Genomic DNA, 16,917 nt, shown 5'->3' on the forward strand with positions numbered 1-16,917 from the left:
TATTCAAGTACTATTTTCACTTCCTGGAGCTAACAAATTGCAGTCTACGCACACTGAGATGACAAAAATCTTGGGTTAGCGATATTCACATACGCAGATGGCGGGAGTATCGCATACACAGTTCATAAAAGGGCAGTGCATTGGGGGAGTTATCCCCAAGCCACCCCCACCTGCCCACCTTCTCCAGAATGCTGATGACACCGCCTTCCTGGCTATTTACCCTAACCTTCAACGGTCCCAACGCACCCTCCAAACCCACCTTGCCCAGTTCACCACTTGGTGTAACCAGTGAAACCTTCGTCTCAACCTCTACAAAATTCAGGCTATCATCATAGGCTGCACCACCTGCTCCTTCCGTCTCCATGACTTGTACCTCACCATTAATGCTCAACCCATCCAGGTCACCCCCACCCAGAGATACCTTGGCCTCACCCTCGACCGTCACCTCACCTGGACCCCTCACCTCCTGACCATCCAGCAGAAAGACCATTCCTGCCTCCACCTCCTGAAACTCCTTTCTGGCCGGACATGGGGATTGCATCCATCCACCATCCTCCACACCTACAAATGCCTCATCAATCCTATCCCCTGTTATACCAGCGTTGCCTGGATATCTGCAACCACCCACTTTTACATGGCCCTCCAAATCCTTGAACCCCATGCACTCTGCCTTGCCTTCTGTATCCGCCTTCCTTCCCCCACACGGCTCCTATATGAACTCATCCCACTCCCCGACCTCCTCCTTTTCCTACAACATCTCTGCTTCCTTTACACTATCCGCAGGCTAGATCCCCCCACCCCCCACCCCACTGGTTTCCTCCTTCCTTTCCACTCCCGGCCCGTTGCCGAGCCTCTATCACTGTGTCCCTCCCTCTCCCCACCTCCACACCCTTCATCTCTTTCATGAGAGGAATTTCCAGCTCCTCCCCCTCCTGGATGATGAACATATACCCTTCCTTCCAACTATAACCTGGCCTTGTCCCCCCCCCTCCCGAAGGCCCCCTTTTTCCTCACCCTTGTCCCCCTCTCCCATGCAGATCCCCCCAGGTTTTGTTTGGTATCAATGTGCTATGTCAGCGTTGTGTTTCGGTCTGTTCTAAAGTGTCATCTAGTGATGTGGGTTTTAATTGTGTGCTCGACCTGTTTATTGTCCATGACAGTTGCTTGCTACACCTCCCATGATGTGCCTGTTTTATTTGTTCTACGGACTTTTATGCTCCGGCCATACTTTGCCTGGTGCCTTTTAATGTAGTGTGTGGTTTTTTGTGTAACATACTTTTCTAGATTTTTATCATGGATTTACAGTCACCGCTTTGTATGTCTTATTTGCTTATGTTCCACCTTTTTTTCTATATTCCGCCATGTTATCTCCTTTATATTATTTCTAAATGTCTTCCTGTCTATTTATGTCTCTTGGGTGAAGAGCAGCGGTTATGCTGCTGCCAGCTCGCCCCTGCTGAGGAATGGAAACGACAATAAAGGGAAAAAAAGCGGAGTTATCATTTGTACTCAGGTGATTCGTGTGGCAAGGTTTCCGACGTAAGTGTGGACTCACGACGTGAATTAACAGACACTGAATGCAGAACGGTAGTAGGAGATAACGTAGGAGGAGCTAGACGCTTGAGAGATTCCATTTCGGTAATCGTTAGGGAATTCAATATTCCGAGATCCGCAGTAAAGAGTGTGCCGAGATTATCACATCTTAGGCATTACCTCTGACCACGGAAAAAGCAATATTCGTTGGCTTTCGCTTAGCAACAGTGAGCAGCAGCATTTGCTTACAGTTGTCAGTGCTAATACACAAGCGCCACTGCGTAAAATAACTGCAGAAACCAAAGCGAGGACGTACCAATAACATATTCGTTAGGACAGTGTGGCGAAACATGGCGTTAATGGGTTATGGTAGCAGACGACGGACGCGAGTGCTTTTGTTAACAGCACGATATCGACTTCAGCGCCTCTTCTGGGATCGTGGCCATATCGATTGGTCTCTAGACGACTGGAAAACCGTAACTAGGTCGGACGCGTACCGATATCAGTTGGTAAGTGGTGGTAGGGTTCGGGTGCGGCGCAGACCCCACGACGTCACGGACCTACGTTGTCAACAAGGCATTGCGCAAGCTGATGGTGGCTCCTTAATGGAAAAAAATTTGGAAATTTGTGGTAAGTTCTTATGGGACCAAACTGCTGAGGTCATCGGTCCCTAAGCTTACGCACTACTTAATCTAACTTAAACTAACGTTCGCTGATGACAACACACACATACCCATGCCCGCGGAGGTTTCGAACCTCCGACGGGGAGAGCCGCTCGGACTGTGACAAGGTGCCTCAGACCGGGCGGCTACCACAGGCAACGCTCCTTAATGGTGTGGGCTGCGTTAATATGGAATGGACCGGGACGTCTGGTCCATCGGAACCGATCATTTACTGGAAATGTTTATTGTTGGCCACCTGGCCTCAGACCGGGCGGCTACCGCAGGCAACGCTCCTTAAATGGTGTGGGCTGTGTTTATATGGAATGGATAGGGACGTCTGGTCCATCGGAACCGATCATTTACTGGAAATGGTTATTGTTGGCCACCTGGTGACAATTTCAGCCATTCATGGACCTCACGTTTCAAAACATATCACCAGGCCGCAATTGTTCACGATTGGTTTGAAGAACATTCTAGACAGTTCGAACGAATTATATGGCCACCCATATGGCCCATCTTGAATCACGTCAAATACTTGTGGGACATAATCGAGAGGTTAATTCGTGCATAAAATCCTTCACCGGAAACACTTTCGCCATTATGGACGACTTTAGAGGTATAACGGGAGTAGGATTCGTTATGAATAGGAACCAAGACCTGGGAGTGTGTTACTGTGAAAAGTTCAGCGACAGGGTTGTTCTTATCAGAATCGACAGCAAACTAACATCGACAACGATAGTTCAGGTATACAAGCCGACGTCACAAGCTGAAGATGAAGAGACAGAGAAAGTGTATGAGGATATTGAAAGGGTAATGCAGGTTGTAAAGGAGGATGAAAATCTAATAGTAATGGGGGACTGGAATGTAGTTGTAGGGGAGCGAGTAGAAGAAAAGGTTACAGGAGAATGTGGGCTTGGGACAAGAAACGAGAGAGGAGAAAGTCTGATCGAGTTCTGTAACGAGTTTCAGCTAGTAATAGCGAATACTCTGCTCAAGGATCACAGGAGGAGGAGGTATACTTGGAAAAGGCAGGGTGACAAGGGAAGATATCAGTTAGATTAGATCATGGTCCGATAGGGATTCCGAAATCAGGTACTCGATTGTAAGGTGTACCCAGGAGCAGAGATAGACTCAGATCACAATACAGTAGTGACGAACAGTAGGCTGAAGTTTAAGACATTACACAGGAAGAATCAATACGCAAAGAAGTGGAATACGGAAGAACTAAGGAATGACGAGATACGGTTGAAGTTCTCTAAGGCTATAGATACGCCAATACGGAATAGCTCAATAGGCAGTACAGTTGAAGAGGAATAATGGACATCTCTAAAAAGAGCCATCACAGAAGTTGTGAAGGAAAACATAGGTACAAAGAACGTAACTGTGAAGAAACTATGGGCAATAGAAGAAATACTTCAATTGATCGATGAAAGGAGGAAGTACATAAATGTTCTGAGAAACTCAGGAATACAGAAATACAAGTCGCTGAGGAATGAAATATATAGAAAGCGGAGGGGAGCTAAGGCGAAATGGCTGCAGGAAAAATGTGAAGAAAGAAATGATGGTCGGAAAGACAGACGCAGGATAGAGGAAAGTCTGAACAACTTTCGGTGACATTAAAAGCAAGGGTGATAACATTAGGAGTGCAATGGAATTCCACTGTTAAATGCAGAGGAGATACAGGACTGGTGGAAACAATGCATTGAAAGCCTTTATGAGGGGAAAGATTTGCCTGATGTCATAGAAGAAAAAACAGAAGTCGATTTACAAGAGACGGGGAATGTAGTATTAGAATCAGAATTTAAAAGAGCTTTAGAGGACGTATGATCAAATAAGGCAGAAGAGATAGATAACATTCCATCAGACCTTCTAAACGCATTGGCGGAAGTAACAACAAATCGACTATTCACGTAGGTGTTTAGAATGTTTGAGTCTGGCAACATATCATCTTACTTTCGGAAAAGCATCATCCTCACATTTCCGAAGACGGCAAGAGCTGAGAAGTTCGAGAATTATCGTACAATCAGCTTAACAGCTCATGCATCAAAGTTGCTTACAAGAACACATAAAGAAGAATGGAAAAGAAAATTGACGATACACTACATGACGATCAGTTTGGCTTTAGGAAAGGTAAAGCAACGAGAGAGGCAATTCTGACATTGCGGTTAATAATGGAAGCAATACTAAATAAAAGTCAAGACATGTTCATAGAATTTGTCGACCTGGACAAAATGTTCGACAATGAAAAATGGCGCTAGATGTTCGAAATTCGGAAAAAAGTAGGGGTAAGCTATAGGGAGAGACGGGTCACATACAATATGTACAACAGCAAAAAGGGATTAATAAGAATGGACCGGCAAGAACGAAGTGCTCGTATTAAAAAGGGTGTAAGACAAGGATGTAGCCATACGTCCTTACAGTTCAATCTGTACATCGAGGAAGCAATGATGGAAATAAAGAAAAGTTTAGAAGTGGATTTAAAATTCAAGGTGAAAGGATATCAATGCTATGCTTCGCTGATGACATTGCTATCTTGAGTGAAAGTGAATAAGAATTACATGATCTGCTGAACGGAATGAACAGTCTATTGACTATAAAGAATGAACTGAGATTCAATCAAGGAAAGGTGAAAGTAATGTGAAGTAGAAGAAACGAACAGCGAGAAATTGGACATCAGCGTTGATGGTCAGGAAGTAGATGTAGTTAAGGAATTCTGCTACCTAGGCAGTAAAATAACCAATGGCGGAGGGAGCAAGGAGGACATCAAAAGCAGACTAGCAACGGCAAAACGGGCATTACTGGCCAAGAGAAGTCTACTAATATCTAATATCGGCCTTAATAAGAGGAAGAAATTTCTGAGAATGTACGTCGGGAGTGCAGCATTGTATGGTAGTGAAACATGGACTGTGGGAAAACTGGAACAGAAGAGAATCGCAGCATTTGAGATGTGGTGCTAATAACGAATGTTGAAAATTAGGCGGACTGATAAGGTAAGGGATGAGGAGGTTCTACCCAGAATCGGAGAGGAAAGGAATATGTGGAAAACACTGATAAGGAGAAGGGACAGGATGAGAGGACATCTGCTAAGACATGAGGGAATGACTTCCATGGTACTAGAGGGAGCTGTAGGGGACAAAAACTGTAGAGGAAGATAGAGATTGGAATACATGCAGCAAATAATTGAGGACGTAGGTTGCAAGTGCTACTCTGAGGTGAAGAGGTTAGCACAGGAGAGGAGTTCGTGGTGCGCCGCATCAAACAAGCCAGAAGACTGAGGACAACAAATAAATAAAGTAGAGGCATCATGGCTCAATACTTATGCAGAGGACTTCCAAGGCCTTGTTAGACCTATGACACGTCGAGGTGCTGCACTACGCCGGGAGAAGGAGGGCAGACACTATACCAGGAGGTATCCCATGACTTTTGTCACCTCAGTGTGCTGTGCTTGGGCTAACTCCTGGTAGAGACTGATGTCGTGTTTGACTGGGCAGCCAGCAGTGACTCACGTGTGGAGAGGACGGAGCGAGCCAGATGCTAGCGAGCTTGCGCTTGTACATCTGGTGCAGGCGCGCCAGCTCCTGCAGACGGTCCTCCGACGCCGCGAGCCCACCGCCGCCGCCGCCGCCCCCGCAGCCACCTCCGACCACTCTCTTGACGGCCAGCGAGTCTGAAGCGGCGCTCAGCACCCCCACGCCCTCCTCCGCCTCGTCGTACAGGCTGCTCGGACGCTGCTGCGGCTGCCAGCAGCCGACGCCCACGCCGCCCCCTCGATACCGCGGCAGTGGGTCCGTGGCCGCTGACAGCGAGTCTGCGGAAAGGCAGCAATTAGATTAGCCCAGTGACTGTGTGACGTAAGCACAGTGGGCTTAAAAGCATATTCTAGTCGCACAAATACATGGCTCAACAGTACGAGGGGAAAGTGCAGCTGGCATCCCAGGCATAGCTTTTAATGAGAAATGAGGCTTAGCGTGCACATTGAATCTACCACACACATATGTCAGTGTTTAATAAAGGCATTAGCGTGGGAAAGGAACAGTTCCCACTTCCAAAGTTATTAAGATTTGTAAGCCAACCAGATTACATCTCTAGTACGTTATGTATCTGCTACTTGGGGTTAAGGCCAAAGAAATAAGATCCTACGAAATATATCGTCTTTTTGGACTACAGCAAATGGCACGTTACTAGTTAAAGTTGTATTGTGTACATTGGACTTGCTAATGTGATAACTGCCTGTTATTGGTTGAAGAAATTGTAGATCGATAAAATTAGGCAGACAATTGGTTAAATAGGTATTACTATACGAAATTATAAGAACTACTTGCCAAAGACAATGAAATACCTATCGCACATTAAGAACGTTAGAAGTTCCATTACTACACAAAAGAAATCACACTTTATTTTGTCATTCGGGAAGAGGGATTGTGCATTTACTGGCCATAGCCTATATTCATTGTATTATTGCAGGATCCAGAGAAAGACTTACACGGGATTGTGAAAGCGGAGCTCTGTAGTAAACACAAGCACTACATTGCCTGAATGACGTATAATTAAGACAATGATCTCAGTACTAAGAAGCCACTTTCCGCTAAGTGCCGTAATATTTAATTCTATGTTTGGAAAAAGGGTGCCTGTGTAATTAGCAATGGAACGTTCGGCTGGAGGTGAAAACGAGTTGGATATTTGAAGTAAGTAGGCTTTCGCAAGACGGTATCCTCAAAAATTCGCATACAGTTTATGTTACAGGGCACGTTTATGTTACAGCCACTATTTTGTAGCGACTTACCTCCGATGAGGCAACAGGTAGCCTAGATAATACTTTAACGTCAACAGGTGAATTCTCCGCCTTTGTCAAATGCCTGTGGTATAAAGGAACTAAACAAAAGAACTTCCAGGGCATGATCAAGGCTGGTTTCCAAAATTTGGGAAGAAGAACAACATGAACACGGGCCCTAAACGATTTTTATTAACAGTCATAAGCAATCGAAAGCACGAGATTTTTAACAGCGAAGAAGTGTTGCTTGTGATGTGGTTTTGGACTGCGGCCACTGAAAATGGCAGCGGACAACTGTAGACCGTGGATGTCAAAAGAAAGAGTGAAACATGTATGATCGATAAAAAGGCAAGGAAGTAAATCGTTTTATTTTATTTAGTTGATGGTGAATGCTTTTAAATACTGTGAGGAATTCTTATGTAAGAGTGGGTGGAGTAAAGAGAAAGAGAATAGCAAGCTTCAGGGAAAATGGGCTACTATTTCAATAGCAGACTGGAAATGGCCTTGCTATCAGTTACGCATGCTTATATCACTGGGGTAACATTCCTGAATATGCCAGGATCGTCATTAATAATATGTCACTATTACGACCCAAAACACTTGAACGGAAATTGAATAAACGTTATTCCTCAGTTCTGTGTCTATTTCTATCGCCAATTCTCAGCAGTTAACTCACTCATCTACTGTTTTAAATGTTACTACATTAGTTGTGGATCTGTCCTACTCATGAATTTACTGTATTCGAACACTACTAAGAATCATCCACAGATCTTCGAGAATGTAGTACTTAGAGGGGTTGTTGCTCGTGTTAGCCGTGCGGTTTAGGGCGCCTTGCCACAGTTTACGGGGCTCCCCCCGTCGGAGGTATGAGTCCTCCCTCGGGCATGGGTGTGTGTGTGTGCGTGTGTGTGTGTTGTCCTTAGCGTAAGTTAGTTTAAGTTAGATTAAGTAGTGTTTAAGTCTAGGGACCGATGACCACAGACGTTTGGTCCCACAGTACCTTACCACAAATGTCCAAAAAAATTGAGAGATTGCTGGACTGTACTAGGTCGGTTGTCCTTGTTTCAAGGGGCTCAGATTATGAAGTTCAGGTGGCTACCCGACTGTGGTATATACAAGAAATAAAGACAACTGAGTATTAGGCTGATGTTTCATTAAATACACATGTGATTGGTGTCAGAGATGGAGTGTAGTGTTGGAGACAGATTACGAGAAGGGTGAGGAAGAAATTCGCGACTAGTTGGTTGCTGGCTGGAGTACCTGTGAAGCTGGAACTCGTGGAGAGGTTGTCTTGGCTCAGCATCTGCAGCGGATGGTCACCGACGGTTGCGCTGTGTTCCCGGGTCACCTTGTTCCCCATGCAGCGCGCTATGTCGTCTTCTGACACCTGGGACCCATTGTTTATTAGCACTCTGATACATTAAATTCTCACGATGCGCGTAAGAAATATACTGTTACAATATAGGCAATGTTATGGACGAGAGAACTTCACAAACGGAGAAGAAGAAAGAGAACATGTTTGGGAAATAAGAGAAGCACGGGAAAATGTTATAGTTTAGTGTAAATGGTGTATTTGTTGAAGCAGAATGCCTACAGCACATACGTTTGGACACTGTTACGACGTGTCAGAGACACTGTTGGCTATTTTCAGTATTAGAGTTTCGAATTATCCTCTGTTAAAAGTAGTGTACACAGAAGTGATTCAATACATGAAAGTGAGATAATTTAATTTTATGAGTTCTTTTGATGTGAAGTGGCAGTTATTACTCGTTATCAGTAATAACTGATAGCATTAAACTATTTTACTTGTTCACCACACATTTCAACAACGTGATTCAAAATAAAATGCTCTCATCATCACATTGTCAACACACTTTTTTTTTATTCATAACATAACACGCAGCATATGACGCAGCATGTGCAGGTTGCTGTGTGTGGACGGGTTACTCCTGTAACTGAAATTGTATATCTGAAGATGGTTCTAGAGGAACCGAAACCGGTCATGTGAATAAACATTTTTGCAATCAAGATGGATTAAAAGTAACATTGTAAAATGACAAATCGTGACAGTCTTTCATAATCACACACACAATACGTACCTGACACGTTAGACAAGGAGAGTAGAAACGAACAGCAGAATTATTTAACTCCACCCTAAGAACCTTTCGAGAAACTACGTCACAGTCCTGCTGTTAAAAACTAATAACTATATCAGATGACTGACGGACTACATTACCTTTTGTAATACTGTATGGAACAGACATTGTTATAGTTATGGCTTGAAAACTTACTTTGCAGTTACTTACTAAACATCTGCCGTGTGTCTCTGTATGAAGTAGCTTCAGTGACATTTTTATACAGCGTACAACTTAAAGGATGCGTATAACTTTACATCGTAATTTGAGAAAGTTCATTTTTATATATCAAGTTTGGAATATAAAATGGAGTCATGAGTGTAAAGCTTACTGAAAATGTAAGCCGAGAAGGTGTACTTGCAGTATCTGTATTACGTGAGTTGCTGGTACAAATGTTTTCGTTTGGAGTCAAACGGATTTTAAATGCAAAGCCAGTACAGTTGGCTGCTGTTTGTTTTCACACCAGTCAGTGGTGCAGAAGGGATCGACTTGGTAGCGCATTGTGGAACTGTCAAAGTGTTGGGATCGCGCGAAGGGGCCAGAACGCCCTGAGTTTGACTAAGCGGAGGTGAAATTGACACTTGAATGGATGGCCAAAGATGGAGTGTAATTTGAATATTTAAGCGTTGCATCAGAAAATTAGAAACAGATCGGTACAATGAAGAATATAACAAGATACCTCATTTTGAAGATAGTTTACGTACTAGTTTGACGTAACTATAGGCCACCGTTTTAGGAATTGTGAGAGTCGACAAGAAGGCATGTAGCGAGACGGAAAAAAAAAACTACCCGCAAATATCATAAGTTGCCATCTTTACATTAACTGAAAAACGCTGAGGCAAATTTTCAAGCGAAACAATACAATAGCTGTTTCTACTGTATAATAGTTTATGTGTCAATTATGAATAATGTGTTATTTGACGATTCTGCGAAAACTAACATTACTGCACACAAACAAAGAATAGCATATGGTAGCTGTGACTAGATACCCCGCGTAGTTAGCTTCCTTTACTAACAGTACATTTTTCAACATTTTGTAACTGATATCATTTACTACACAAAATCACAAAAAACAGGTGCACGATACGTCAAAATAAATTTCACCACACTAAAGGGAGTATAGAAAGGCATAAGTAACCGGATTTTAGAATTCTGATCATGGTTAGATTTTTGTTTTTAAACAGAATTGTGTATAGATAACCATTTGTAGCAATGATACATAACGGTATTTATATCGTGAATTTTCATTCTCGGTACATACAAAACCGCTCTTCCTACGCCGGTTATACATCTTTAGTTAATTTCATAAATCACAAAAATCGGACAAATGACCGTCAAGGAGAATGTGACATGGAACCGTAAGAGAGATGTGTTCTGTGCATTGTGCGGACACGGGATCAATATTGTTTAGGTATAGGAATCTCGTTGCAGAGGTTTGGACGTGGTATATTGAGACAACTGTTAAAGTGAAGTACTCGCTGATATTTTGTGGTGGTGCGTTTAACGTAACTAGAAAACATTCACAACGACGAATTCGATAGTTGTAAATATGAAATAGGCCATTTCGTACTTTTGATATTCACAAAGCAGACGTACACTGTTTTGTTGAGTTATGCTTGCAGACTTACGAGACTTTATCTTGTGTTGCTCAGATTTTCGACTTGTAAAGATTAAAATGTTGTTGTTGTTGTTGTTGTTGTCTTCAGTCCTGAGACTGGTTTGATGCAGCTCTCCATGCTACTCTATCCTGTGCAAGCTTCTTCATCTCCCAGTACCTACTGCAACCTACATCCTTCTGAATCTGCTTAGTGTACTCATCTCTCGGTCTCCCTCTACGATTTTTACTCTCCACGCTGCCCTCCAATGCTAAATTTGTGATCCCTTGATGCCTCAAAACATGTCCTACCAACCGATCCCTTCTTCTAGTCAAGTTGTGCCACAAACTTCTCTTCTCTCCAATCTTATTCAATACCTCCTCATTAGTTACGTGATCTATCCACCTGATCTTCAGTATTCTTCTGTAGCACCACATTTCGAAAGCTTCTATTTTCTTCTTGTCCAAACTAGTTATCGTCCATGTTTCATTTCCATACATGGCTACACTCCAAACAAATACTTTCAGAAACGACTTCCTGATACATAAATCTATATTCGATGTTAACAAATTTCTCCTCTTCAGAAACGCTTTCCTTGCCATTGCCAGTCTACATTTTATATCCTCTCTACTTCGACCATCATCAGTTATTTTACTTCCTAAATAGCAAATCTCCTTTACTACTTTAAGTGTCTCATTTCCTAACCTAATTCCCTCAGCATCAACCGATTTAATTTGACTACATTCCATTATCCTCGTTTTGCTTTTGTTGATGTTCATCTTATATCCTGTCCATTCCGTTCAACTGCTCTTCCAAGTCTTTTGCCATCTCTGACAGAATTACAATGTCATCGGTGAACATCAAAGTTTTTACTTCTTCTCCATGAATTTTAATACCTACTCCAAATTTTTCTTTTGTTTCCTTTTCCTGCTTGCTCAATATACAGATTGAATAACATCGGGGAGAGGCTACAACCCTGTCTCACTCCTTTCCCAACCACTGCTTCCCTTTCATGCCCCTCGACTCTGATGACCGCCTTCTGTTTTCTGTGCAAATTGTAAATAGCCTTTCGCTCCCAGTATTTTACCCCTGCCACCTTCAGAACTTGAAAAAGAGTGTTCCAGTCAACATTGTCAAAAGATTTCTCTAAGTCTACAAATGCTAGAAACGTAGGTTTGCCTTTTCTTAATCTTTCTTCTAAGATAAGTCGTAAGGTCAGTATTGCCTCACGTGTTCCTACATTTTCACGGAATCCAAACTGATCCTCCCCGAGGTCCGCATCTACCAGTTTTTCCATTCGTCTGTAAGGAATTCGCGTTAGTATTTTGCAGCTGTGACTTATTAAACTGATAGTTCGGTAATTTTCACATCTGTCAGCTCCTGCTTTCTTTGGGATTGGAATTATTATATTCTTCTTGAAGTCTGAGGGTATTTCGCCTGTCTCATACATCTTGCTCACCAGCTGGTAGAGTTTTGTCATGACTGGCTCTCCCAACGCCGTCAGTAGTTCTAATGGAATTTTGTCTACTCCGGGGGCCTTGTTTCGACTCAGGTCTTTCAGTGCTCTGTCAAACTCTTCACGCAGTATCGTATCTCCGATTTCGTCTTCATCTACATCCTCTTCCATTTCCATAATATTGTCCTCAAGTACATCGCCCTCGTATAAACCTTCTATATACTCCTTCCACCTTTCTGCCTTCCCTTCTTTGCTTAGAACTGGGTTGCCATCTAAGCTCTTGATATTCACACACGTGGTTCTCTTCTCTCCAAAGGTCTCTTTAATTTTCCTGTATGCAGTATCTATCTTACCCCTAGTGAGATAAGCTTCAACATCCTTACATCTGTCCTCTAGCCATCCCTGCTTAGCCATATTGCACTTCCTGTCGATCTCATTTTTGAGACGTTTGTATTCATTTTTGCCTGCTTCATTTACTGCATTTTTATATTTTCTCCTTTCATCAATTAAATTCAATATTTATTCTGTTACCCAAGGATTTCTAGCAGCCCTCGTATTTTTACCTACTTGATCCTCTGCTGCCTTCACTACTTCATCCCTCAGATCTACCCATTCTTCTTCTACTGTATTTCTTTCCCCTATTCCTGTCAATTGTTCCCTTATGCTCTCCCTGAAACTCTGTACAACCTCTGGTTCTTTCAGTTTATCCAGGTCCCATCTCCTTAATTTCCCACATTTTTGCAGTTTCTTCAGTTTTAATCTACAGGTCACAACCAATAGATCGTGGCCAGAGTCTACATCGGCCCCTGGAAATGTCTTACAACTTAAAACCTGGTTCCTAAATCTCTGTCTTACCATTATGTAATCTATCTGATACCTTTTAGTATCTCCAGGGTTCTTCCATGTATATTAAAACTAAGATGTTACGACATTCTATTGTAGAGTTACCGCAGCTGCATCTGCTGATGCACATTTGTGTCTGGCTATATCACATTTCGATTATTCTAGTAATTTAAGAGACGGTCAGAGCCCGTCTACAAGGCACACTACGTGTTCAGGCACCTGGGAAAACGTCAAGTCTTCCATTTGGTACCAGCCACCTGCGATGGGAGATTTGTGAAACTGTTATACAATCAGTTAAAGTCAACCTACGTGTTTTCACGAGTATCGTCTGTCGCTAATGATGGGACTCTTTAAGTGGCACACATTGCACCCGTGTGCTCCCTATCTGACATCATCAGGGCCAAGTAATTTTGTAAGCCACATGTTCTCCCGCTTGCAGCAGAGAAACCTCGGAAATGGAGGTATTATTATATTGATTTAGTACAGGCTTTTCGTAAGGTTGCTTACCAGGTAGTGTTCTTTTTTCAGCAATGTGTTCCCACAGATGTAACTGCTCTCAATGAAAAATGTTCACAGGGATGTAAATGGTCTATATGAAACGTTGCGATGGACACAAGACTTAAGCTCAGTAGTCTGGGATGCAGTCCCAGACGATGGAAAGTAAGCCTCAGGTGAGGAAAGGGTACAGTTATTCGTGCGAGGAACGATGTCATTGGCAACAGCTAACACATTTTCACTCTTATAAAAACGTTATCATAGTCTCTGGTTTTGTTAGTGCCATATATTAACATGTAGATATACGAATAACTAAAGCAGTTTCAAATTCAAACTGTACCATACAACTAGTTTAGTAATGTATTATTGAATTTTTAATTGTCCGGAATCATTATTCTGTGCCTCAATCGTCAGAAAGTAGAATTTGATTGACGTTATTGCTGCTAAATTTATTTTATAGCTTTTTGTTTTACCAACTGATAGATTTAAACTGTTTAGTTACTTTATTGTATACTGAAGTTAAATACTTTTGTACGTCATGTTAACTACAATTATATGTTGTAATGAAAATAGGGTATGAACGAAATATTACGTGTACTGATGTGTGTGCTTATGAGTTTTATATTCATTACGGGTTCCGTTATTATGAAATTTAGATGGACTGTAGTAATCATTTAGTTGAACAAACTTATGTAACTTCTTCAATACGTAGTTTGATATTTTCTGTTGGTTTTTTTTTTGTTATCACACAACATTGAGAAAGTTGTTATTTTACGATCGAAGAAAATTTCTGATGGGATTCTTACCGAGTTTGTGGTCGTCAAGTGGACGCGTTGTTCAGTCAGTTACTCAGTAACTTCGGACAAAATTCTGTTCGATAGCCAACAGTTAGATGAAAAATCAGCGCAATTGCAAGGATAATGTAGGTTTAACTGATGGTGAGTGCAATATTTGGAGTAGACAGTAGTTACGATACAAGCCATGTAATCCTCATTCTACCGCAAAATGGTCGAACGATTAAATGTTTTCTGCAAATAATGATCGATGTTGCAGAAATTTTCTGCTACAGTCAAACATTTCTGCAGCGAGTGACCATATCAGCGTCTCAGTAAAAAGTGAATAAATGGATAGTGAGTAATTGCACTGAGTCATCATATTATCAATATTGGACATTCTGAGAGTGAGGAAATGAGACAGAAAACGGCATACCTGCAGACATGAATCTTGCATCTGAACTATCTCACACGTTTCCTCCACTTCCACAACGTCTGCATCAGAACTGCTCCCCAAGCTAGCTGAATCCGTCTTGCACTCTTCTGGTTCGCCTCTTGTTATATCCATATCTTCTTCGGCACCTAAGCATAGTTACAACTCAGAAAAAGACATGTAAATTTTCTAGTCGATTTCAGAATATACAATAAAAATTAAAAATTTACTTTCCAAATTATCACTACAAATACTATCAGAAAATAATAAAGGAGGAACTATTATATCTGAAATACACTTGCTGAAAGGTGGAAAAAAGAAGGATCTTGTCCCGCGAAGGAAACAAGGAAACAGAGCAGTGCGTTAAATGAATGAGTCTCGATATCACATACGTAAATATTTACTTACGCTCACTGGAACAAGGATGTTAGAGAGCTCATTAGCCCAAATCCCAAAGCTAAAATGGGCTTATTATTATACTGTTACCTGCTGAGCACAGATTTACCTCTTAATACGAAATAGCATTGAAATACTTTAGATTTTTTATGCATCTTATTTTTTCTTTCTTACGGTGTCAGCGAGAATATGACTTATTCAGGTAATATTTCCAGTATTCGCTCACATAAAATGCAACAAAGAGGTACTCTATTATATTTCATAGTCAACGACTAATGGTTAAAACGTAAACAAAATTAGCAATCTAATGAACTACAGTTATTGTGACGTGCATTGTTATATTCCTGACTGACAAGTCTTCAGTTATTTTTTAGCATCAGTAATTTGAAAAATATTTATAATGTACTCACATCAAGCGATTCAGTACATGAATTTAAATGAAAAGGAGTTATTCCGTTTCAAATCTACTGCTTATCTTCTTCGAGAGCAATAAACAGAAGGAGGAAGGGAACCATATGAAAGAAGATTAAAGCATTGACTACTGCTGGTATCTAACTAGCGCCTTTCACTATTTGCTGACGATACGAATAAAAGCTATTTTACCTTGAAGCATGCAGTATTCTGTGAAGATTACTTACATTCATGAATGTTGAAATGTCATTGTATGGGGTATTATAACATGGCATCTAAATTGTATATGGACAGTCTTGGCCTGAACCTGCATGATTCCATTCACTTTATGTCTGGGCAATGCATAACGTACTGTATATGCAGGATTCCCACAGTTAAAATTCCAGTTTCAAACGCCTTAGAGAGGGAAACACTGCTCAGAAGGACGTCAAATTTGAACAGCATGTTATTGACGCAGGGGGAAACATCATGGAACAAAAAAAAATGTAACGAAACGTTTATCAATAGACGGCGATATAAGCGCCAGAATATGCACACAAACATACGCACGGCATGCGGCTGTTCCTCAGTTTGCGCGAGAGACGCCCAACATTTCTGTCTGTGAAGTTCTTGCACCAGAACGATGACGGTGCACCAGTAGCCCTGCAGAAACTCCGGACACTCAAGGGTGTCATATAGGACACTGGTAGGTTGCCTCCTTACCGTCTGGAGAAAGTGATCATCAGATTCGGAAAGACAGGTTCTTTTGAAATGTAGAGTGGCAGAGGGAGAAAAGTTGTTGGTCCGACAGCTGTCGAAGATGAGGCCACAACATTGCACGACTGATCTGGTGTTGGCGTGCAGACATGCAGTACACGGGGAATCACCCGAAAGTTGGGCATCCCTGCGAGTGCGGTGCATAAAATACTACGAAACATCCTCCACTTCTACCCATACAAAATCACTCCTGTTCAAGAGTTCATTCCTGCTGACCTGCCAACATGATAAACGTTCGCTCTCTAATGTCTTGCTTGCCTGGAAAGGACAATGAATGGCCATGGAACATTAAGTGCGATAGACGAAGCCCATTTTCATCTCCAGGGTTATCTCAGCACGCAGATTTGCAGAATATGGGCAACAGAAATCCGCATGCCCATCAATCGGTAACACTTCATTTTTCGAAGGTCACTGTGTAGTGGGGGCAGACGGCATCACTCATCGTAGAGCCGTATTTTTTCGAGGAGATGAGTCCTGTGGGTCCTGTTACCTTTACCGTCGCCGGTAAACGCTATGAGAGTCTCTTGCTCAGAAGCGATATTCCAACCTTTCAACAGCGTGGGTGTGTGGGTGGGATCATTCTTATCGGAGATGACGTTTCTCGCACACCGCACAGTCTGCGAAGCGGTGCTGCAGCGGAATTTCGGAAATGCTGGAA

General features: G+C 42.1%; 1 protein-coding gene across 1 annotated transcript in view; it reads right to left on the minus strand.

The window, feature by feature from the left end:
- LOC126278929 (uncharacterized) overlaps window positions 1–16,917 on the minus strand; it is a gene marked incomplete at its 5' end in the record, with an annotated part of 247,925 nt that overhangs the window by 68,162 nt on the left and 162,846 nt on the right. The window contains 3 exons of the mRNA XM_049979206.1: window positions 5,702–6,003; window positions 8,227–8,353; window positions 14,700–14,845. Of these exons, the coding sequence (XP_049835163.1) occupies window positions 5,702–6,003; window positions 8,227–8,353; window positions 14,700–14,845 (575 nt within the window). The remainder of the gene's footprint in view (window positions 1–5,701; window positions 6,004–8,226; window positions 8,354–14,699; window positions 14,846–16,917) is intronic.

The sequence above is a fragment of the Schistocerca gregaria genome, chromosome 6 (assembly GCF_023897955.1).
Source record: "Schistocerca gregaria isolate iqSchGreg1 chromosome 6, iqSchGreg1.2, whole genome shotgun sequence".
NCBI lineage: Eukaryota > Metazoa > Arthropoda > Insecta > Orthoptera > Acrididae > Schistocerca > Schistocerca gregaria.